Raw genomic sequence first — 25,493 nt, forward strand, 5'->3', positions numbered from 1 at the left:
ATAGAAAAAAGTTACTATAAGTACCCTGTTAAATGAAACAAGAATCAACCATTCACAGTCCCACTGTTGCAGAAGAAACTGAACATCCATCCACTGCAAACCAGTAAAGTGTCACAGGACCTGTGCACTTGCAGTCCAGGAACAACCCAAGTCCAACTCTAAGCTCCATCTCTTTTGCATCTTGTCAGTTCAGTCTTTTTGCTCTTGCTACTACTGAAGTTAGGATCAATAAAAAAGCAAAGTCCTATTTCCAAATAAAAGAACACAAAGTCTTTAGGCTGAGGTACCTGGAAATGTGTGCTAAAAGGACTATTACACAGCATCCGCCAAAGCAACATCTTTGTCTTGCTGAAATGCTTCTTGCAATAAGATATTCCATCAATATAAACTCACACTTTCTTTGCTAGGAGTATTTGTCCTCTTTTATGTTTATTTACTGTTTTGTTTGTGAGCAAATTAAGGTATATCTTTACCTTGAGGATTATTATAGCTAATGATGTACTTACAGAAAGTGAATTGCTATCTAAGCCATTAAAACAGCTAACTACAAGATCAAGATGTACATCTGTAGAGATAAAACATTCTTCAGAGTTCCTGTAGTCTGTGCCAGCTATTAAAGGGCTTAACTCTGTTTTAATAATTTCATTCATAGGCACATGACCACTGACAATGTTGCACAAATTGGTCATAAAACTTAATAGGAGTAGAAGGATTTTGATCAAAAGCAATAAAATATGTACAGAAGTGATGAAAGCATATGAATTACATTACCACAGAGATTCATAGTTACTAAACCTGAAAAGTCTCAAAGACAGGCTCTGTCTTAGTGCTGGGTTTGCTTACTTCAGGGTACATAGGCATCCCTCACATGGATGGGGTAATGTGATCCAAGATCCAGGCATCTTGCTTAAGGAAAGCAAACCATGCCAACAGAGTGCAGGGTTTGAAAGTCACTATGTAGTGATGCTGTCACATGAAGCATTTAATTTTCTGAGGACTGTGTTAGACTGTCCAAAATAGATTTAGTATCTGATATGGGGTTATCAGATAGAGATGCTGCTTTTCCATGAGGGCTTCATCCAAGATCCACTAGGATAAATTCAAGTGAATTTCCCCAGAAGTGGCATTTTCTTGCTGTTACTGGAATGGATAAGCCCTGGAAAGTGAAAAAAGACAAAAGAAAAATTAAGAAAGCATGACAGGGTGAGGAAAAACTGAAGTGCTCTTACTTCTGCACGAGCATCCCTACGAAAACCCAGCTATTGTGTCATTGAAACTAAGGGCTGTGGTGATCTCAGGAAGCCTTTCACAGGCAGGACCATACCAAAATTGGCTAAAACTGGCATTTAGATCTGTAAACTGGTTTCCAGTGCGACACCTGATACACAAAAACCAGAATAACTACAGAAGTGAAGACTGAAGATTGATTATAAAAATCAAACCTTAGCAACATCACCCTAATTCTGGAGTGGCTTTTCCTATTGAAGCTGGTGACTCAACTCTGGTCCAGTGTATATGACACCAAGACTGTCCTGGGATCTCTCAAAAGTCTTGTTCAGAGGAGAGAAGCTGTGAGAGAGAAGATACGGAAAAGAGAAACATTTTTCCAGTAAGCGCTCCTCACAGCTTTGTGCCAGCACTAGTCAGCACAGCCAAGCCTTGATTTATATGTCTTAAAAACACTGAGCAGGTCCCAAGGCAGGCTGTGTCCCTGGAGAGGACTAGATGGGCTAAGATAAAAATTCCTTGGCAATATTCAGCCTGTCTGGGGAAAGAAAAGCTGAATAGCAAGGCAGAGAGAGAAGAGATGTACAGTAGCAGACAGACTGACTGACTCCTTTGGCTGCTGGATTGAGTGGAAGTGCATTTTCTGTGGTAATTGCTGGATATCTGAGTATTTCATCTAACATGAAGGTAAGACAATTGCTTACTTAATTTTTACTGATGAAGTGAATATGGTGAGTGAAATGAAATATTAATTTATATGGAGAAATACTTAGCCGAAAATGTAATTGGGCAGTATTGCAGGAAAGAAAAGAAGTAGAGAACAAGAGCTTGCACAACAAAGCTGAAGAAAGTCAGTATGATGCTGTCCTTTATTTCTTAAGCTGTCTAATGTAAAGATTGCAGAAAGTTAGACAAGCTACATGAGCTGATGGAAAAAGCAGAAAAGCAGAGTAAGTTTGCTTTTGCTTCTCTTTTTTTCAGGTGCTGGGGATTTTTCTGTTGCTGGAAGTTTCAGGCTTCTTTCCCATTTTTTCCAGGTGAATATTTCTTTAGTAAGTTACATGCTAAAAGCTAGGCATATATAATCTAACAGACAGCTTCTGGTGCATGCGACAGGGCTTGAAGGGGTTTTTGGATGTATTTGGTGGGAGAGAAGACACTGTTCAGTGTCAGCACTGCTGTCAGTGGTGACAGGAGTGAGGATATCGCGGCGCCCCTCACCTCTGCCTGGAGGAGTCAGATTCCCTTTGGGAGGAAAGCACAGGGCAGTGGTGTGAGACACAGCAGCTCACGTCTGCCAAATGGGGCAGCTGACCCCAAGCCAGCCCTGATCCCAGGGGCAAGGTGCGCTCCCTGTGCCTCGCAGGGGCACTCGGGCTGCTTGGGAGCTCTGCCCCACGCCACGGCACACACAGCCCCTGGCAGCCCGCTGCCCGCCTCTCAGCATGGTCTGGCCTCTCCCGCTTCACCGCTGAAGCTGGGCTTCAAAGCTGGTACAGGGTTGCACAAAGTCCTTGCTGGTCTTCAGACTAGGCCGGTGTCTCATTTCTTCTGTTGTTCCATGACCAGAAAGCCCAAGTAGGAACTGCTTTCATTCCTACACATGACAAGCAAATCCCAATGGATTTAGAGGGGGCCTGATCACAGACCTTATTTTTATTGGAGGCCTATTTTGCTGTCTAGGAAAGTTTTGCACTAATACTCATGGATGGCATTCCCTGATTATTATTATTATTATTTCTTTTTATGCAAAAAAATACTACCGATGCAGCCCATCCCGTCCAGTCCATTGCCGCTGGCATCCTTTTGGCCCTTGGTCCGAGTGCAATGGCTGTACTCAAAAACAGGTATAGATGGACATGCTTTTTCTACTCATGACTTCAAAAGAGTATGCTTCTTTTCCCTGTAGTTGAGGAGCCACTAAATCTTTAAAATCACAAATCAAGTGTCAGACAAAAGCCTCAGAAGAACAAGAAGGAGGAACAATAAAGAATTCAGAACGGAAATCCTCCAGTCTCCTTTTTGTTCCCTTTCAAAGCTATGAAATTCATGTTATAAAATAATTTGAGCACTTTTCATTTTGGTGATAGTTCCAAAAAGCTCAACTGAACTGTTTGGTAAACTGGGACATTCCTCTGTTGATGCTGGTTTGTACCAATTCCATTGATTTTCCATTAGAGGAGTCAAGTCTCAAGGGAAGAAAACTTGGTTGCAAAATAGTATCTTAAATAAAAACTAACTGATAATTTTTAAAGTGCAACTCTCTTGATGTGCAAGACACTTACTTCTTACTTGTGATTTTCTGTCTCATTTACTTTGATGTTGCATTGATTAGGAGAGAATAGTCAAAATTAAAGATGCACCATGAGACTGTCCTTATTCTTTTTAGAAGCAAAAAGTAGCCCACTTAATGTTAGATCTTATCATCTTCCTTAAAAGCATCATTGACTTTGAATTTAATATTAAAAATATAAAATAAAACTGAAATTTGTCATCAGCTTTCTTTTGGTTTTAGTTACATATGAGATTTTTGAACAAACCAGCCAGGCTTATGGTTCCGTCTAAAGGCCTTATAGACAAAGCAGTTGTCTTTCCATTAACTTGAGAGTGTTTTAACATATTGTGGTAATACCACGTGGTGTTGTTCTCAGAAAAAATGGTGAATGTCTCATTTCCTTCTAGCAGTAGGGTGGTAGCATGTAGGGTAGTAGCATTGTCTTGACACCAGTAAACTAGTCCTGCTTTGCATTTGGATTTTATAAGATCTCCCTTGATTTTTGTTCAGATTCGGAGACGGACGGTAGCAGTTTATGGCCAGTATGGGGGAAACCCCTGCTCTGGGGCTGCCTTTGAAACCAGACCATGCACCCCAACAAGGGGCTGCCCAACAGAGGATGGCTGTGGTGATCGGTTCAGGTGTTTCTCAGGTACCATCCAAGACCTTTTTCCACTGTTTTCTGGTCATAAAGTTAAGAAGCTGACCTTGTTATCTTTGAAGTTCAGTAAATGGGTAATGGCTTTGCAAGACCCCTGGCCTACACAGAAATTTGATTTAGCTGGATTTTTGCTTTTTTTCAGCCTACTACAGGTTTTAATTTCATCTGAAGTGTTGCAAAGCTTTGCAGATGATACTCTACGGCCCTGTTAGCCTTTCTATGTTGTTCTGGTTTACTAATTTGCCCTAGAGTACAGTTTTTTCATTATGAGAAGGTAATGAAGGAGGCAACCTTAGATGCCATTGTTCAAAGCTGTTTTAGGCTATATCCAAATATCTTGGAAATTGCTCGGATCATGGAAACTAATGCTCCCTAAAACAGTGGTAGTATCCAAGCAGCTTCCATTACCTTCACAAAAAAAACACATTACCTCAGTAGGTAGACATTTTTCACAGAGGAATATGATAAACATGTTTTGGTGCTACCAGTGAGATAATCACAGTTAATCACAAATGATAGGGTCAAAGCATGAAAGCTCAGAAAATAAATCCAGAAGTCAACTGTTTCATTAATATATCACAAACCTTGAATGGCTCTGATTCCCTCAAGTATGCTAAGCACTTTTTCTTTCTGTCTACATTTACTGTTGTTTCATAAGCCCTCCTGTGTACAGACTCTTCATCATGTGAGTGGACAAGCTAATTAACGTAGTACATAAGTGAGACTTTTTATTTGGATTTAGATTGTTTATTTTCAAATGAACAAACTCTGCTCCTTTCCCCATGCACTTTTGTTCTGATTTAGGTCAGTGTATTAGCAGATCTCTTGTGTGCAATGGAGATCAGGATTGTGAGGAAGATGGTGCAGATGAAGATCAATGTGAAGAGAAGACAACTGTATGCGATACTGATAAAACACCACCGAATTCAGAACTTACAGGAACAGGGTAATGTTCTGTGCTGGGCTCGGTAATACTGGTGCCAAATGCATTTACATTTTTGTTGTATTTACAAGCTCTGGCTCTACAAACAGACTCACTGGGCCTATGGGGAATCATCCCATGTTCAAAAGTGTTCAGCAGAACAGCCTGCACTATGTCAGTGGCTCAGTGCAGCCAGGATGCCCCGGCCCCTTAATCTGAAGCACAGAATAAAGCTTTTTATCTTTCATTCCTGCCATTTAAAAACATATTTTAAGACGTGAAATGAAATGTCAACCAAAAAAACATAATCATCAGCATGGAAAAAATGAGCCAAAATGCTCGTTCTTTTCGTTCATTGCTATTGCATTTAGTACAGTCGATCCATACGGATTTCTGTTTATATATCCTATCTGCAACCTAGCAAAATAACTATCCTAAGTTTTTTTAGCATAGTTGTATCACTTAGTATGTGATATAATTCACATATAATACAAAAACATTTTGGAATGGATGCCCTGTTGTTTCAGTGTTGCATTAACTGCTGCAACAATAAAACATAATAAAATCAGTTATGATAGATATGAATGTCTTAATGTTAAGAGATATTGATATGTGTTCATTTTTGTTGACAAACCAAGAGCAACATCTTGCTTTCTGTATTTTAAAATGCCATGTACAACAAAGTCTATTAATTGATATCCCCTTTTCTTGGGTAAATAAGTTTATGATCTTAATCTGCAAATACAGCATTCAGTTATAATGCCTCTGTAATTTTCAGCTCCTGTAAAATAATTTTCTACCTCTCTGTCTTAATGATCTTCCATGTTTTTCTTCTCATAGCTTTGATGCCATTACTGGTGAGACTAGGGGAAGAGTCATTCATACAAAAAGCTTTGGAGGACAATGCAGAAGGGTCTTTAGTGGTGATGGGAGAGAATACTACAGGCTGAGTGAAAGCGTTCTTGCTTATACTTTCCAAGTACGTTTCCATTAAGCACAGCTTTATATTTAGAGTCATGATTCAGACTGGGAGAATAATGCACAGCTTGTAGGGCCTCTTGGCAGGTACGTTTCCCTAAATGCAGCTGAGGAACACCTGTTCCCTTAATGAAGTCTCTTATTATTTTGAAATACAAACTGGTGTATATCTTGCTAAAATGGAAGGAAGAAAAACGTAATTCCTTGGATGTGATTTCTAATTCTCGCACAGTTAGACTGAATGTAAAGCTGTCTTTTTAGCATAAGATTCACCCTAAGAAATTTTATGTGCACAAGGCTTTGAGGTTCTTTGTGGTGCTTTGTGGCAATCTTCCAGAGATACGTTTTGTTTGAAGTCATTGCCTCAAAGATTTGGGTTGTCTCATACTTATAAAAAGCATAGCAAGCAGTCTTTAATGTAATTTACTTCATAAGTACTTAATATACAGCTGTATAAACTATATATATGTATATATGTAAGGATTTTCCAGTCGTGTGTGGTACTTTTTATGAAGTCTGAAATGGATTCAGCCTGAAAAACACATTGGATTTTTTGCTTCAGGAAGGACTTGCTCTACGCTACAAGTTACCATTTTTAACATCTTTCATGAGGCTCTTTATACAGAATTCTATCTTTCATTTTCTAGGTTAAAATTCAGAATGATTTCAGTTATGAGTTTTTCAACAGCAGCTGGTCTTATATGAAACACACGGAGAGGTATGAAAAATCAAACAGTGGACACCATTATTCACAGAATAAAATTCTTCAATACAGTCAAAAGGTGTGTATAAGTTGTCACTGTGGCTTAGTATTTTACATAAATATTTTCATAATTTTTCTTTGTGTGCTTTTATAGTGAGATGAAACTATTTATATTATCAAGATGTTTTTGGCACAAAGCATAAAACATTAACAAAGAGATCACTGGTTCCGTTATCAATTAATAAGCATTGGCTGCTGGTTTTTACTTGCTCCATTTTACCTCTTTATTAGTAATTTATTTATTTACTAGCTGTTTTCCTCCTTATTTGAGGAAGATAACCATTCACTTCTTCTCATAATTTATTGTCAGGCATTAGAACAGTCTGCCCAGGGAACAGGTGGAGTCATCATCCCTGGAGGGGTTCAAAAGATGTGGAGATGAGGTTCTCAGGGACATGGTTTAGTGATGAACTTGACAGTGTTGGGTTAATGATTGGACTTGATGATCTTAAAGGTCTTTTCCAACTAAAATGATTCTATGATTCTATTAATTTCTTCCAGTGATTTACTGCACTTTTTTTTTTTTCTTATCACCTCTGTCAGCACCTTAGAGTGAAGAAAAAATGAAATCGTTTTGTGGTTAAAGCTACTTTATTTTATAATGCAATTTCCACTACTAGAACTCCATTAAGATAAAGATCTGGTGTCTTAAACAGCCAGGAGGTCACAGTGCTTATGCCTTTCACTTGTTTAAAAGAGAGCATTAGATAAATAATCTGATATAACCCTCAATTATGAAGCATTAATTCTATCTTATAGCAAATAAAAATCAAGTCATGAATGTATACATTTTATGGCCCCCAAGCTGACAGAGAACAAACTCATTTTACCACACTAACAAGGAAGAATTTTGATCATAACGAAGTTCAGAAGCAGCTTTGAGAGTGTGAGATGACCATTATTGTATAGGCATATAGGATTTTATAACTTAGCAGCAGCCTCAAAATCCATGGAGCCCGTTACAAATAAAGGCTTCTCTAGACAAAAAAGGGTAAAAAGGAGTCCTCGCTAGAGCCCCTGATATGCTTTCAGACAAGGCTTGTTAACCTGCTGCTGTAAGGCTTTCAGTGTTGGAAACAACCAGTAGCTTTGAAGAGTGATATTTTTTTTTTCTTATTTTCCTTACACTAGCTTTCAGGTACACAAGAGGAAAATAAATCACACAGCAATTATAAGTGAAGGTCTAAAAGATGTTTCCTAACTTCAGGATGTTCTTTTGGCATTCACCAAGTTCTTTAGACGTGTCTGACAACTCTAGAAGAGCTGTTGCTTAGTAGATAATATAACGTGCATGTCATCTGGCTAGTGGAAACCACCCTGACAGTGACACGAAGCATGACTGACATATTTTCCTTCCTCCAGAGCAGGCAGCTGATGGTTGTTGAGAACAGTGTGGAAGTTGCTCAGTTTATTAACAACCGCCCAGACTTCCTCACTCTTGCAGAGCCTTTCTGGAAGGAACTGGCCAATCTTCCAACCGTCTATGAGTACAACGTCTACCGAAGACTTATTGAACATTTTGGGACTCATTTCTTACACTCAGGATCTCTAGGAGGACATTACAAAGTTATCTTTTATATGGATACTGACAAGATGAAAGCAGAAGGTAGAGTACTAGAGTATCTGTTAGAAGAAACAAAGCGAGTAAACAAATACAAAAATTTCTTTTCCTGTTCTCCCTGCTGATACTTAAAATCAAATAAGAGGCTTTACTAGTCACCACATTCTCTTCATAGAGAAAATTTAAAAGGTTAGAAAAAGAGACCAAACCACAACATTTAGTTCGAGATCCACATCTGTGACCTGCAGTGCTCTGTGTGCCAAAGATTTGATGGTTGATTCAGGAGCTCATCAGGCTAAACTTGAATTCTACTGCCAATCTAAATCTCAAGTAGTGTTAAAGCTTAAAAGTTATTTGAAGATGTAGGTTGGGTAAAACTGTGTAAAGCAGAAAAAAATTACAAACAGAGCAAACACCAGAGTGACATGTATGATGGTACTCAGTGGGGAGCAGTGCTGTAGGACTAGCAATTGCTGAAAAAAGAGATGAAAGAAACAATAAGCTTCTTCCAGATACACATCCCATCTTTCAGCCTCCATCCACAGGCTTTAGCAGTGTATGGACCTTCCCACAGAACATGCTAGTTAGTTGCCTTCTAATTTAGGGATAATACTTCCTGCTTCTTTTCTTCCTAAAACACGTCTCAAGACAATGAGAAACTTGGAAATTAATCCAACGCACTTTCTGTGTACAGTATTTTTAATGGATTGATTATCTGCAGGTTTGAGCATAACAGACATGTATGAGTGCACCACATCAGGCTGGAATGCATTCATTGTGAAAAAGAAAAAAGTAAAGTGCTCCAAACTGGATGAACTGCTACAGACTTCTTCAGGTAAATGTTCAACAGTGACTTGTACAGTTGTCATGTCTCCATCTTTCCATCATCTCCTCCTAAATAGCTGTCAAAGTGAGGAGCAGGTGTTAATAGCTCTGTTGAACTTGATCTTAACATTCTGAACCCAGACACCAGGTGTCTAGTTTAAAAGGCCATCTAACCACCCATCAGTCATTACAAATGCTTTCCCAGTAACTAGTACCGTTCTGGACATCCTAAGTCACGTCTGCTGCTAAGATACCTGCAAAAACAGATGCTTCGTATATATTATCCATATAGGAAGTCTTGACCCAGGCACAGATGTTGATCTGCACCAAAGAGCCCTTTCACTGCTTGCTAGTATCATTTTTGCATGTATTGTTTCTATTTCCATTTGTAAATATAGCAACAATCGTGTTTTCTGTATCTCCCATTCTTAATCTACAGGAAGCAGTGGTAATAAGATTAAAGGAGACCCCTACATAGAAGGAGGAAGCCCAGGTGCTGTTGCAGCCCTTAGTTATCTAGAGCTGAATAATCCTGCTGGGAACAGTCAGAGATACTCCTTTTGGGCCAGATCAGTGACAGACTATCCCAGAGTAATTAAACAAAAGGTAAGGCTATTTTCCTGAAGCAGAGATGAGCAGATGGGATCACCTAAATGGGAGAAATGATTGAGCTACAGCTGGTGAATAATCAGGCTGTAGTCTGCAATTGTTTTGTTTTCAGATCACTTTATAAAAAAAGAAAATAAAAATTCACAGGAAGATTCCATGAAGCTAAAATGATCAACTGCATTTTACATGACAAAATGTGCTCATAAACTCTTATATCCCAATTATAACTATTTAATATAAACGTTTCTCTACTGTGTGTAGCTAACACCATTGTATGAGCTGGTAAAGGAAGTGCCCTGCTCCTCCGTCAAAAAGCATTACCTAAAACAAGCCATTGAAGAATATATGGCTGAAAATGATCCATGCAAATGTCAGCCTTGCCAGAATGGTGGTGAGGCAGCTGTGGAAGGAACTCAGTGTGTGTGTTACTGCAAGCCTTACACCTTTGGAGCAGCTTGTGAGCTGGGAACTCTTGTGCAAGATCAGCCAGGTCAGCACAGTTTAAACTTGTGAGAGTTTGGAAGTGGCAGAGTGTGCTCTCCTGCTTCCAGAGTGTGTCTGTCCCAGTGCATAACCCGAGTTGGCTGCTTGGGTCAGATATCACTGCAGATAACGCAGCATGCGGAAGGTTATCCTGAGCCTGAGTCTTTGCTTAACATGTCTGAGCAGCACTCAACCAAAACCTGGTTTTAATATTGTTAAATGCAATTCACAATGCTAACCAGTAAAAATGTCGCTTTCTAGAAATCAATATATGTAGTAAATGAATAGGTATAAATAACTTCATCAATTTTTACTCTTTAATTTTTCTGATAATTGATATTTGGTGAGTCTAAGAGAATATAAAAATAGCTAACTTACAGACTACATGGAATTATACTTAAATAAAAGATGAGTTTGAGTAATATTAGATTGTTGCAACTAAGGTCACAGTTTGGACCATCACTAGAATTTTTTCTTAGACAACAAAAAACCTGCTAAGAAGTTTAATGTGAAATATTTCCAAATTTTGCATAGGTGTTGTTGATGGACACTGGAGCTGCTGGTCTTCCTGGAGTCCTTGTTCAGGGGGAAGGAAATCAAGGACTCGAACCTGCAACAACCCCTCCCCGCGTGGGGGAGGGAAGGCCTGCATAGGTGAGCAGCGTGAAAGCAGAACATGTGAAGATGAAGAGTTGCAGCATTTGCGGTAAGAAGAAATAGAAACCAAAACAGTTGGAGCACAACTATAGGAAGGTTTAATACATTTCTTTCAGAAGAGTGCCTAAGCTATTGAATTCAGGGCGACTATCACTTACTGAGCTTTCATATTTAAGTTGAAACAAAATGAAGTCCTGAAGCTGTGAATCTGATACAAGGTAAGACTAGAAAATGGTGTAAAAGCCAGTAAACTTGACAGCATTCTATTTAGCATTCTTTCAGATAGCCTGGGACTGTGTAGTAGTAATGTAAATGAGGCGCATAATAATCTTGAAAACTGAGAACAGTAGAATTTATAAAGGAAGGGAGACTAAATTCAAACTAAATTGTACTATTGTTTGCTTCATAGGTTGATTGAACCACACTGTTTTGATTTATCCATAAGTCCTACAGAATTCTGTTCACCTCCTCCTCTGTTGGAAAATGGATTTGTTCAAGTAAGTTATTTCTTGTACTCTGTTATAAGCAAGTTATTTCTAGTACTGTGTTATCTGTCCTCTCTGTACCTGCAGTGTCTCTATTACAGTTAATACAGATATTCACTTGCAAATAAATATTTACCATGGTAAGCTTAGTATCAGAGTTACTGTATAGCAGGTCTCCCAGAATTTTTCCCCAGCTAAAGTTTACATGACATTAGCCAAGACTTCTTGCTAAAAATAAAATTTTTAAAAGTCTGAACCCTCAAACTGGAATGAAATATTTGCTTTTCTGGACCATGGTACCTACAGAGAAAAGTAATCTACCTGTCTTTTACCCTATACACATATTAAATATTTTGTCTGCCACATGAATTACATATTAAAGCACAAGAAACTAGAGAAAAAACAGCACAGAAAGTGAACTGTGGAAGAACCCCCAGCAAGTCTACAGCAAAAGTATAAACAGATTTTAGGAACTTTCACTCTACACTCTGTAACTTACCATCGCACTTCCTTGTTCTCTGGTGAAACTATGATCTGGCAAAGTATTTGACTGACTGTAATTTGGGCCTGTTTAACAAGGGAGACTAAATCCCTCACCTGGAGGAATGAATTATGCCTTGTCTATGTTATGAGGCCATCTAGAGTATTTTTGCTCAATAAATAGATAAAAGGATTAGTTCAAAATTCATTAATTGTCTGCACAACTGCAACCTGAGGCAAGATCCAGAATTTTGTGGTCCCTCTTTTGCCAGTGATTTTTTTTTTTTTTTTTTTGTTAATCAGTTATTGCCTCCCACATTTTTGGTTCACAAACTAAAGTTAAAACCCTGCAATTTGTGTAGTGCTGTCAAGTTTTTGTAAGATCTCTTGTTATTATAGATTGGGATGTAAAATGAGAAAAAAAAAACCATGTCCTCAAGCTCAGCCCTTCTGAGTGACATTAACCTTCAACAAGCTGATAACATGCCCTCTTAAACATTAGCAAAGCCATATGCCCTCCACCGGTCCCCTTGGAAGGCTGTTCAAGAGCTTATGTTCCCCTCTTAATGCTTGATGGCACACATATTTGAAGTCAGTCTGTCACTCGCAGGAGAGCACTGCTCCATCACTGATGTACCAATGCCAGACCCCTGTCAGAAGGTACCTTCAGCTCTAACCCTCACAGAATCACAGAATCACAGAATGTCAGGGTTTGGAAGGGACCTCAAAAGATCTTCTAGTCCAATCCCCCTGCTGGAGCAGGAACACCTAGATGAGGTTACAGAGGAAGGCATCCAGGCAGGTCTTGAATGCCTCCAGAGTAGGAGACTCCAAACCTCCCTGGGCAGCCTGTTCCAGCGTCTGTCACCCTCACTGAGAAGAAGTTTCTTCTCAGATTTAAGTGGAACCTTTTGTGTTCCAGTTTGAACCCATTACCCCTTGTCCTATCTTTGGTTGTCACCGAGAAGAGCCTGGCTCCATCCTCGTGACACTCACCCTTAATATATCTGTAAACATTAATGAGGTCACCCCTCAGTCTCGTCCAGGCTAAAGAGACCCAGTTCCCTCAGCCTTTCCTCATAAGGGAGATGCTCCACTCCCTTAATCATCTTTGTTGCCCTACGCTGGACCCTCTCCAGCAGTTCCCTGTCCTTCTTGAACTGAGGGGCCCAGAACTGGACACAATATTCCAGGTGTGGTCTCACCAGGGCAGAGTAGAGGGGAAGGAGAACCACTCTCAACCTACTAAACCACCTCCCTTCTAATACACCCCAGGATGCCATTGGCCTTCCTGGCCACAAGGGCACAGTGCTGGCTCATGGTCATCCTGCTGTCCACCAGGACCCGCAGGTCCCTTTCCCCTACACTGCTCTCTGATAGGTCATTCCCCAACTTATACTGGAACCTGGGGTTGTTCCTACCCAGATGCAAGACTCTACACTTGCCCTTGTTATACTTCATTAAATTTCTCCCCGCCCAACTCTCCAGCCTGTCCAGGTCCCGCTGGATGGCAGCACAGCCTTCTGGTGTGTCAGCCACTCCTCCCAGCTTGGTGTCATCAGCGAACTTGCTGATAGTACTCTCTATTCCCTCATCCAAATCATTCAGATAGCCTGCATGTTCTGCATTCTGTCAACTTAGTTACATCATTGTCTCCATTTTGATGACATTTATTGACTGCTGATAATCAGAGTTTCCCCAGTATTCCAGACACTCTCATCAGTGCCATTAGCACTTCTCACTGTCCTCAGCTACTGCATGCCAGAATTAAAGGGAGTTCAATGCTGCTGGTGGTTCTTAGACTGCATATCCAAAATTTCAGCTGTTCCTTTTCTTTCAGAATGCTGAAAACTCATATCCTGTTGGGAAAACCATTGTTTATGCTTGCAGACATGGATATTCTCTTGTTGGTGATCCTGTTGCTAAGTGTGGCAGTAATTTACAGTGGCAAATTGGAGACAGGTATTGCAAGGGTACGTCTAAGTGATTCTTGTTTTAAAATGCAACTCCATTCCTGAATTACAGTGCAACGTCTCTGAATGTCTGCTTTCCAGCTACAAAGGTGGACAAATACATACCTGGATTTTCCAGTTGCTAGACATAATTAGGTCTAAATTGACTTTTATTTTCAATCCAGATGCTGTAATATTGGAATAGAAATGTGTCCATGAAGTCTGGTTTTATGGAAGGCTAGAAGTGAGGGAGACTAAACGCCAGTCCAAGAATTACTTCTTGTGGAAACAAACTTGGCTGCTTAATTCAGTCCTGTGCCTATGTCCAAGAACCAGGAGGATGAGTCTATGGATAAAGCAAACTGAGGAAAAGGTCCAGTGGGCAACTCTGGGAAAAAAGAAAGTTCTCAAATAACCACCTTGTGATAAGAACACTACTCCAGGGATCACTTTACATATTGGATGATCACCCCATTTAACTTTTTTCCCCTAATCCAGTCAGTAACCATTAGGGGGTTTGTATGTTTGTTTTGTTTGTTTTGTTTGTTTTCCCCTGCCCCTTTTATTTGTGAGTCAACTTTGAGTGAGATAAGGGAATTTTCAGACCTGTAGTTTAACGCCATCCTTTCCTCCTTCCTAAGAACACAGAAGCCCTCTTCAAGCTAGGGCTGGACCTGCAGGCAGTAGGAGGACGTATTGTCACCGTGCCCTTGGTGTTACATGTTTGGCTGGTGTGATGAGTTAATATCCTGTGCTAACGTGATTGATATGATTCTACAGGAAAATCAGCTAAACTTACCATTCAATTTGTTAAGGAATGTAAGAGAAGTTAAAACATGTGACTGCTTTCTGCAATACACTGATTCGCTGTGGCTGTCTTGAATGCTTCAATTCTTAGAAACCGCTTGTCTCCTGCCTGTCCTGGAATGGAGTTTGCAAGTAGAGCCCTGGAAACCTGTGTATGAGATTGGTGAGAGAATAACTCTGTCCTGTCCTCATGGCATGCACTTGGAAGGGGCACGCTCTATTTTGTGTGAGCCCAGCCTCAAGTGGTCTCCTGACATGAAGACTATCCAGTGCAAAAGACCAGGTAAGACGTTGCAGTCCTCCAAATGCAATGCAGGAGTTTCTTTCTTGGACAGACTAGATAGATATCTATTGCTGTAGATATGTTGTAGATAAGATATAGGCAACGCTTATATCTGATACAGTAATAGAGAGAAGCCATACTTACATCACCAGCAGGAAGCACAGAAAACATGAGCATATGTTTTCTGTGGGCTGTTGATGCCATAAGACATTTCTACTGAGGTTTCCTTATGTCTTTTTGCTTCCCACTCACCTATTTCTATCAAATATTGTCACTAAAAATACTTTGAGAGCTCACCTGGGATGTACACTGCTTATTCCATCACCCAAGTATACTTCACTTTTCACCCATGTTGTGTAACACCATCACCATGTGAGCTGCACCTTAGAGATGTGGCTTTTCTATCTGGAAGCTGTTCAGTGCACCATGACATCTCATGGCAGAGAAGGACAAGGCTGGATTACTCCTTTTGTCATCTGACTGTCACACAGCTAATATGGGGTACTGGCAAGAGCTGGCAGAGGGGGTTACAGGCTATAGCAGGCAGCAGCTCTAAGTCATCTTTTCCAGCTGTAGAAGGCAGACAACACTTTCTTCTGTGCACTCCTGTGTTGCTGGTCAGTGACACACAGACATCCAAGCAGCTTGCTGCTTCAGGCCAGTCACATTCTCACTCAAAGTCCCAGACGTTCTTGCATCCCTGGGGAGACCCTTGCTTGGGGACAACAGTCACTACTGTAGAAGACCAGGCGTGTCTCCTACATTTCATGCCTGTCCTCTCTTTATTGTCCAACTGCTGCCTGAGGCTGCCTGACCTGAGAGAAGAGGCAGGTGACAGTCAGGCTTAGACCTCAAAAGGCAGCTGTCCTGTGAGGTTCCCAGTGTAAAAGTTGTCTGCCGCTGTGTCATACCCATGTACTCGGGAACCATAAGGATTTCAGAAGGAGTAACATAGCTGTACCTGAACAGTTCACTGCTGCTGAAGTGCTACAGTGCCAGTGCTAAAGTACTGTTGCCAATTACTCCTTAGGCTGAGTGACTGATTTTCATCATTTTTTTGTTTTATCATGTATTCAAATTCCAGTAATAATTAGAACTAATTTCAAATACTTCCATCTTTAGAAAAAGCTTGTACCTGGTTGTATGGGAGCATTACATCAGTATAAATGTTTTAAGAAAGGCAAAACCAGAACCAAAACAAACAAACAACAAAAAGGGACAACAATTACATTAGAATAATGATTATTAATAGAACAACAATGTAAAAAAAGGCAAGGAATATGAAATAAGAGGCATAAAAATTAAGAAGATACGTATATCCAAGGTACAGCAGCAAACATACATTTGGATTTAGTCAGCAGTAGTGTCAGTGACAAACAACAATGCAACCAACAGCCCCAGTGGTGGAGATAATGCAGAGATTTTTGGTGGAAGTTTCCCCTCTGCAAGGAGACTGGGTTATGCCTGTTATTCCTGCCGTCTGTATTGCAATACACTGCAACTCTTCCTTTTTTTTTTTTTTTTTTTCTCTGGCAATTTCTGTTGGTCTCTATAGGGAGATTTTTAAACTTTTTATTCAAAGGCAATGATGTTCACAAGTATTAAAGTTTCATGTTAAAGTAGGAAATTACAGATACCTAATCTAAAACACAAATCAGGATAAAGCTCTCTGAGAAATTGTGTCTGTACAGATTTAGCAAAGTCTTGTCATTACTTGATCCAGAAATCTCCAGAGGAATGTTTAGCAAAAGCCTATTTCATTTTCAAGCTTGGAATACGACTCGGCACTCAAAGAACATTACATGTACAACCATAAAAATTTGCCAAGAATCACTATTGCTTTTACTTTTAAAGTTAGTGCAGATTGAGAGCTAAGGATGGAACTTGTAGTTTTCATTATCATAAGTGTATAAAGATATTCAGGTTCACATTTCTACATAGGAATTTGAAACCTTAGGTTCAAGAGTGAAGCCAGTAACTCTGAAACCTAATGATAAAGCTGTTGCTAGCTATGATTCAACACTGCTAAGTTTAGTAGAAACAAATGGCTACTGCAGAGATAAGATGAATGTTTAAGCTTGAACATCGTACCTGTCTCCTTCCATCTGACACATGACCACCGGATAAATTACTGACCAGTATCTTTGCAAAGTGTATCATATCTTTTTAATAGTATTGATTCCTTCCCTGCAGTAGATACTTTTACTGAACATGCAGGATGTGGATTTATGTCGTGGTGTATGGTTCAATGCCTTTTAAGATTAACTGATAAGATACTTTCAGAGACCTTTAACAGCCCTTGTACTTCTGACCCTTAATAGCACTGTCTGTGTTCTTTTACTTCAGTGCCCAGTGTGAAACCAGAAGTGACAGAGCCTAAATGTCAGCCCTGGGAAAAAGTGCATCAGTCGCAATGTGTGTGCAAAATGCCCTATGAGTGTGGGTAAGTTCGCGCTGAATTTGCAATGACTTTCTCACTTTATTCAAGACCAATTAAATTTTGTATGTCTTCGGTCCATGACAGGTGAGAAAGCTTTACTCATATGAGAAGGAGGCATTGTACTTTGTTTGCTTTACAGCTCAATCAATGTCCTGTTCATCACTTACCTGCCTTGTCAGAGCTGTCAGTGGGTTTTAGCGGTGACAAAATTTGGTTGGATGACAGAAGGTGAAGGGATAATTTCAGCTTCACTTGAGCTGTGAAATAGATGGAAAAAGATGAAATTATATTTTGAAGATTTAGAAGATTGAGGAAAAGTTAGAACTGAGGCCCCTGGGACATAAACCATCGAAACAGTAAGCTAGTGAAATAAAGCAAAATTATTTTTCCTACTGAGAGACTGGAGAGTTATGAAAGGCACAAAAATCTAATGTCCCATTTACACAGCAGTTTGCACAGACCAGTCGCATCACCTTTCCTGGCCTCATAATTTGCAGACCAGAATTTATTGTTTCCTGTTTGATCTAAGTCTATATTCTGCATTAAGCAATGCAGGAGAAATGTAAAGATATTAGTAACTCTCTCGGTTCTTTGCTAAACATGGAGGTAACAGAACCAAAACAGAGGCATAACAGGAAGACACCTGAGACCACCTGGCACTGATGGCCAGGTGTGCCAAAGAGCTCAGCACTCCGGCATCTGGGCTGGTTTTCATAGACTGGATGAAGTCTGCTGTAAAGCCATCACAGTGTGTGTGAGCTCTGGATATGAAATCTGGCCAGGTTTATGTCACAGCAGGAACTGAGCAGTTCGGAAATTGTAGGGTAGCAGATCACGTTTGCCTTTTCCTCCTGTAGCAGGCAGAAGAAACTTTTAAGTCATCTCAAGTTATAAGTTATATCAAGGTAGCAGAACTTCTCAGTGGGGTAAGTATGCTTTCCATCAGCCACATAACTCAAGGGTGCCCTGCACAGTGACTGTGGTTCTAAGGCAAAATTAGCACACTTTGAACATCTCAAAATTAAATTTGCTGAGCTTAATTCAGATTTTGTATACCCCCTGGGCAGTTGCCTAGGATCTGAGGCCATTGTCTTGCATGTGAAAATAAGTGCCAGGTTTGTAACAGCTCTGCTAAGACTCTATTCCTATCCTTAAACACCTGGTCCCACCGTTTTTTTCCCAACACTCATTAAAGCAAGGCACAAACCCTCGTGTTGTTCATGGATGTGTTGAGCTTAGTTATACAGAAGACAAGGCAAGTCCACAGTGATAGGAAAGACCATCAGCAGAGTCACAATAACCTTGGAAGTTAAATGAATTACACTTAGTTAGGCGTTCAGGCATTCGTTATAATTAATCTACTACTTGCTTGTTTCTATTTTAAAAATTATGTTCAAAATGGCAGGAAGATAGATAACAGTCATTTCTGTTCCCTGATGCCATCTTTTCACTCTGTCTGTTGAAATAACACATCTAATAATAGAAGGATAAATCATGAGCTGTCACAGCAGACTAATCTGCCAGCCTGTTAAGGCTGTAGGAGAAAGGCATGTAAGCACATCTTGGTCTTTTCTCAGAGGTCAGAAGTAACTTGGCTTGCTTTGGCAGTGGCTTTCAGCAGCAGCCTCTGCTCAGAAGAGAGCTGTGAACAGCTCATGTGGGAATTCAGGAACACCATTGTTTCAAACCCATCCTACCTCCTTTCGGTTTCCGAGAGGCCAACAACAGAGACTTCCCAGGACAGCACGAGAACCCCACAACAGGCTCATGAAGGGTAATTTGTCCCTCATGATGTGGTGCCTTAGGCTGTATCTGTCCACATCTGTTAGAGCAAGGGAACGATCTTGGGCACCAGAGCTGCTGAATTGCTAAAGCAGCTTTGGCAGAGGCCAACTCCTAGATGATTCCTAGCACAACACAGGAGTTACCAGGGTCAGGGACCATTCCAGTCTTTTGGGGACAAGTAGTTTAACAGCATGGACACTAGCTCTTTCATATGAACTGGCCTTAGTGCAAGGAAGAGGTTGGAGTACAGTTAGTGTGTTAATAGAGATCAAACCTCAGCCTCCAGTAACTGAATACTATCTCCACAGTGAGACATGAGATTTTGTATTTTTTAAGTACTGTAACCTCTTTTTCTCCTCCACATTTATTTGCATAGCATGTATGTGTCTCCTAAGAGTTGACCTGTGTTATATTAAAACTTGAATATAATTTTAAGGAGTTAAAATGATTTCCAGCATGCTGAATTTTTCACTTTTTACTTTCACTGGAAGTTGCCTGCCTCTTATTGTAGGAGAAAGGGAGAGAAGTTATTTGCTGACTTACACCTGCTATTTAATTTCTCACAATATGTGCTTTAGTAAAAGCTTGTTCTTACCCAACCGTTCTCTTTCAGGTAAAAGGTATTGAATTCCTCACACTCGCTTTACACAAGGACTCTTCCTTTCCTCTAATAATTTTTATTGCACTGGTGCTTCTAGCCCTGTCTCAACCTTTCTCAGCAATGACTGCAAATTATTCATTTCTCTATGAGTACAGATTCTCCAGGCTTTTTCTTATGTATCTGAACGTGTTGATTTCCACTGGCTTTCTTCCAGCTATAGCAAATATGTGAAGCACTCTCAAGACAGTTTGAGAGATTATACTGTAGCTAGAGATTGGCAACATGGACCATGAGCTCCCTGGGTTGAACCTTCAGCAGCTGGTTAAATCAGCCTCCATCCCCGCCTTTGGGTGTCGTGAAAGTGGTGCAAAGCAGACAGAGCAGTGCGCTTGTGTCTGAACTTAATCTTTTCAGCTTCATCAAACTGCCTTGTATACAAGTTTTTTGCCTTAAGACTCAGATATTGAGATTCATCACTCAGGCAAACAAAGAAGGCCTCTGAACTACAGATTAGAGGCTTTCCCTGGGTCACACTTTGTTCTTCCAAATTTAAGATAATATTTAAAGATAAAGTTTTCTTATACCTCTGTCTGTAAAAATAACTTTCAAATTATAAATCAGTGCACCACTAACTCACAGGCTGTTCAGCCAGACAAACAAACAATAGAATGCAGACAAATACACGGGGTTCCCTTGTCAACTGCTTGGTCTCGCGTATCCATTGGTCTGCTCACTTGTTGTGCCTTAGAATAAGCAAGTTAACTTCATTTTCTATGTTAACAAAAGAACATTCAGGAAAATTCAGGCAACAAACTTCGCTAAGGATTTAGTGGTTGGTATTTTGACTGAGCACACTAGTGAGGGAACCACTGTGGTTGAGGATGTTAACTTAAGCAGGAGATGTAATACAGTTACTATTATTTGAAGACATATTTGGCTGCAAGTAGATGCAGTGAAGTTTTCAGGCTCAGCTGGTGAACTCTGTGCCAAATTTTAAATATCTTAAAGGTGCACTGTGTTACAGGTAGTTTAAACTTCTGTAAACCCAGCTCTTTTAAGAGGCTTCCACAACATCTCTCAAAGAATCAGTCTCAAAGCTTGGAGCAGGCACTTTTCCTCAGTGCCTTACTTATAGGTCTACCAAAATCCATTTCCTAGTTTCAAGGAAAAAAAAAGAAAAAATTACTATAACACTTGGCCATCAAGCAAGATTTGAGCCAAGAATTTCTTACCACACCTTCCTTTTTCCAAATTCCTTTTCCCCACTCTGACAAGCCACTTTCACAGGGAGTTACCCTCCCCTTCAGGCAGCCTTGTGAAGCTCATTAGGGCCATTTGCCCATTCCTTGTTGGCCTCTCCTCCCCACAAAACAACTGTTTACCTGAGACTCACCATCAGAACTGATCCATTAGACACTGAAAGTCTCTGTGGGAGGGTTTGTAAGCTCAAAACGAGCAACTGTGCTGAAAATAAGCCTTTGGTGCCATATTGCAAAGGCCTCCATCCCCTGGGAGCACATCTGTGCTCTCTCATTCCCTGCACAGCACCTTACCTGTGGCTGTAACCAGGGGAGCACAGGCATGCAGCAAACACTGTTTAAGGTTATCCAAGAATTGTTATTACCACTTCTACAAGCTAGTTTTTGTGAGTGCATATATCATTATATGTATATGAAATGTTTTCTGTGTATGTACTTAGGTGCAAGCATGTGTAGCGTATTAGATAATAATTCAGGTCTGGAGTATTTTTAACTGAAGTCTCGCTCTCACTGCTGTGCTCTGGCACCCTCAAAGTAAATAAGTTTTTCTTCATGTTCAAATGGAACCTCCTGTGCTTCAGCCTGTGCCTGTTGCCACTCATCCTATCTTAGGGAACCACTGAAAAGAGTCTGGCCCTCAGCAACCTGTAGACAAGAAAGGAGTCTGAATTATTCACATGTCTGTGTTTTGACTTCCCTTGCTGCACTCTTAGAATGTGTTTCAATTAATGGGAAAATTTGAACTGGACCCTGAATGTTTTCCAGTCCTTCATCTCCTTTAAGAGATACCAAGATAAAGCATATTTAAATAGCGTGATCTCTGCTTTCATTTTCAGTCCTTCCCTGGACACCTGTGCTACAGATCAAAGAACCAAGAGAAACATACCTTTAACTGTTTGCAAGATGCATGCTTTGGAGTGCATGGGCAGAAAATACTCTCTTACTAATGCAGAAAACTGCAAAATACCTCAGGCAGCTGATATATCATGTGGATCATGCCGTGCATGGGAAAAATGCGATGGTAAGAGATTCTTCACAATTGTAAGCAAAATTGTTTGTATGACCAAAATGAAATCTTTATCCCCATTTACTCATTAAGCATAGTCCTGATATGGTGTCTGCAGACTCTCACAGGAGCACCAGGCACTGCTAAGCTCTTCAAACCTTCAGCCCAGTGCTTCATGTCCAAAACCAGCAGAAAGCTCATGAGAAAAAAAAAAAAAACAGAGGATATCACAACAAAATACATTATCTCCAGGAAAAACTTATTCCTAGTCCTTGTTAAGGGGCTTACCTGTTGGTTCCCTCGAAGTTTTGGGTTAAATGCTTTCCCTACTCTTTTTTCACAGTATCCACCTATTTTAAATTTCTGCACACAGTAACTGTGGCAGTCCTTACGGATGACAGGAATAGCTAATCCTTTTCTGAAATTTGTGGAGCAGTCTCCTCAGCAGTATCATGTGGCAAGGAATTGAATGTCTTATTCTATACTATCTAGGAAAGTCACTTACTTTTGTTTGTACTTCACTGCATATTCCATTTTCTCATATTATGGTGAAAGGTGAATGTCTCTTCCCTGAGAGGAAATAGTCCCAGTCTTTTGCAATCTGTCTGCAGTGCAAGTTTTCAAGTGCCCTGATATAATTTCCCTGAGTGTCCTACACTACATTGCATTTAATGGAGGGATGACAGAAATGGGAAGATAAAGAAGTAAATTAGATTTTTAGAAGTGCCCCAGATAGAGGCACAGTTATTGTTGTATTTTGAAAACAAAAAAAGATTACTTGATAGGAGTTAATCTGTTTTGTCTAACAGGGTTGAACAGACAGAAATAATAACAATAACAAAAAAAGATAATCAAAACGGGCTGGAGCTTCAGCAGAGACAAACACAGGCCAAAAAAACCCTGAACAAACATACAACACCAAAACAAAGACAAAGTTACGAAAAATAAATTGCAGATGAGATCATCTTCTTATCTATTTAGCTGCTGTCACTGAAACAACTACACCTGTTTATTTGTAGGAGTAGATCCTTTAATCTTGGTGAAAAAACCCATATGTAATTAAAGATGCTGGCTGTGTCTGTTTGTTGCTGTTCAAGAACAGATCTCTCATCATACATGTTATGTTGACTCTGGAGCAGTAGATACATGAACTGGTTCAAGCAGTAATATCAGAGAAATCTTTGAGAGCAATATCTCAAGCACCTTGAGCAAGCTTTACCCACAAGCACAATAACCCTCTCTGATCAGAGGAAGCCTAATCAGAGCACCACTCATTTCCACTTCTAGCTTTTCCACTGAACCTGAGTATCAGCTATTATTGCTTCTGGATAGGAAAAAAAATCATAGAATCGCAGAATAGTTTGGATTGGAAGGGACCTTCAAAGCTCATCTAGTCCAGCCCCCCTGCAATGAGCAGGGACATCTTTTACCAGATGAAGTTGCTCAGAGCCCCCTCCAGCCTGGCCTTGAATGTCTCCAGGGATGGGGTATCTACCACCTCTCTGGGCAATGGTTCCAATGTTTCACTACTGTCATTATAAAACATCTTTTCCTTATATCTAGCCTGAATCTTGCCACTTTAAAAACATTACCCCTTGCTGGACCCTGCTAGAAAGACTAGATTATGGCCGGACTCGATGATCCTGAGGGTCTCTTCCAAATGAAATCATTCTATGAAAACGTCTGTCCATATCTTTCTTATAGGCCTCTTTCAAATACTGAAAGGCCACAATAAGGTCTACCCAGAGCCTTCTCGTCTCCAGGCTGAACAACCCCAACTCTCTCAGCCTGTCCTCACAGGAGAGCTGTTCCAGCCCTCTGATCATTTTTGTGGTCCTCTCTGGACCCCCTCTAACAGGTGCATGTCTTTTGTTGTACTGAGCAGCCTGCAGAGAAATTGCTGTCAATCCTACAGTTTTGCTGGAAACATTTTAGTCTGTTTTTTGCTGAGTTGGATGCCATCCTGAGTGTTTTTCCTCTGTGTTTCTGCATAGCGCAATCCAACAGCTGTGTTTGTGATGAAGATGGGTCGTGTGATGAGGGAGGCATTCAGGTCTGTGCTGAAGTCAGCGGCTCTGCTGCCCGTCGGACCATGAGCGAGTGCGACGCTGGGCGGCTCAAATGCCAGGGGGAGAGTCTCACCCTTGTCAGCATAAGGCCCTGCGATATACAGAGCAAATAATATATGTTACGGTTCATTTTGCCTGTTGCCATGGGATATGTCTAAATGTGTCAACTCTGGGGCAGGACACACTTCGAACCTTGCTCTATCAAATGCAAGCTCTGCTGTCAAGTCCACTGCAGCTGATGAGGCTGTGTGCATCAGCTCTGGTCAGCTCTGAATCAGGGCCCAAGACTCTTTCTCAGGCAGAGCTGCACTCACCACTACTGCCCATGACAGGGCTCCTTGCTGAGGCCCTGGATATAGCACTACAAGTTTACTTCACATTTCCATCAGAATAAAAGTACGTTTCTGAGATGCAATTGCCAAAGTAGCATTTATAGTGATGGATCTCAGTGTCTGACATGGTAAATATGTTTTTCTTAAGGCCACACAAGCGTATTCATGCACTGAGTAGATTTAGATTAAAAAAAGAAAAAAAAAAAAAAAGAAAAAATAGGCTCTGCAGAGTAAGAGGTATGATTCTTCTTTTTTAATAAAGTATCTTCTTCCTCCTGTGCTTGTTCAGTTGAGCAAACAGTACATGCACCATTGAGCCTGTCACTGAGCCCAAAGCTCTTAAAGGTCAAAACAATGTGCATTAATAGTAAAGCCGGCTTAAAGTAATGAGAAGCCTTCTATGCTTGCAGCTTCTTGTACACAGAACCACATAATGAAAAATCACCATTTTACATTGTCATAACTATCATCATGAGCTACATTTGTAACCACAGGTAACTCAGTTGTAATTGTCACATGCTTTTAAGTTTGTACCAAGACCAGTTTGCTTACAGACCATTGCACACGGGGGCCTTCCACCACAGCAAAACTTTCTTGAAGGCAGCTATTAGGGAATGTATATCTTCACAGAAATGGAGACACTCTGCATGCAATCCTCTTGGAGATACCTTTGGACAATCTCCTAAGACTTCCTGAATAAAAGAGGTCTCTTTCACTCTTTCCTTACACAGCTAAGCATGCTGTCTAGTGTAGTCAGGCAGGAACTTCTTTGCTGGCATATGATATACCTTGCAAGTCCATTCAGGTACCCATTCTTGCAGTTCAGTCCCTTCTGACCATTCTCAGATGCAAATAGGACAAAAGATTGGAGAGCAGGTGGGTGGTCAGCCAAGTGGAGCATTATCAGTAGGATGCCTGTATTCCTTCTATGTGACAGATTTTATTTCTTACTATCAATAAATACCTAACAGATAAAACGCCTCTGTTGGTTTTAATGTTTCTGCCTGTAGCATCCTCACACAAACCCTACCCT

At 40.4% G+C, this 25,493-nt stretch overlaps 1 protein-coding gene across 1 annotated transcript; it reads left to right on the forward strand.

The window, feature by feature from the left end:
- Window positions 1-1,656: 1,656 nt before the first annotated feature.
- C7 (complement C7) lies at window positions 1,657-24,677 on the forward strand. The gene is made up of 18 exons (XM_021295319.2): window positions 1,657-1,914; window positions 2,209-2,264; window positions 2,999-3,074; window positions 4,013-4,154; window positions 4,968-5,109; window positions 5,926-6,064; window positions 6,711-6,845; window positions 8,189-8,432; window positions 9,109-9,222; window positions 9,652-9,818; window positions 10,083-10,311; window positions 10,839-11,010; window positions 11,371-11,458; window positions 13,767-13,899; window positions 14,777-14,968; window positions 17,315-17,411; window positions 21,890-22,074; window positions 24,054-24,677. Exons 1-18 carry the CDS (start codon window positions 1,909-1,911, stop codon window positions 24,239-24,241), a joined length of 2,505 nt encoding a protein of 834 aa, XP_021150994.2. The 5' UTR covers window positions 1,657-1,908; the 3' UTR covers window positions 24,242-24,677.
- The last annotated feature ends 816 nt before the right edge of the window (window positions 24,678-25,493 follow it).

The sequence above is a fragment of the Columba livia genome, chromosome Z (assembly GCF_036013475.1).
Source record: "Columba livia isolate bColLiv1 breed racing homer chromosome Z, bColLiv1.pat.W.v2, whole genome shotgun sequence".
Classification (NCBI taxonomy): Eukaryota; Metazoa; Chordata; class Aves; order Columbiformes; family Columbidae; genus Columba; species Columba livia.

Bases quoted from the DNA above. Each gene is read 5' to 3' on its own strand.
- C7 (XM_021295319.2), top strand. The intron at 13,900-14,776 runs GTACGTCTAAGT...TTCAATTCTTAG, and splicing joins TGGAGACAGGTATTGCAAGG to AAACCGCTTGTCTCCTGCCT. The intron at 14,969-17,314 runs GTAAGACGTTGC...CTTTTACTTCAG, and splicing joins TATCCAGTGCAAAAGACCAG to TGCCCAGTGTGAAACCAGAA.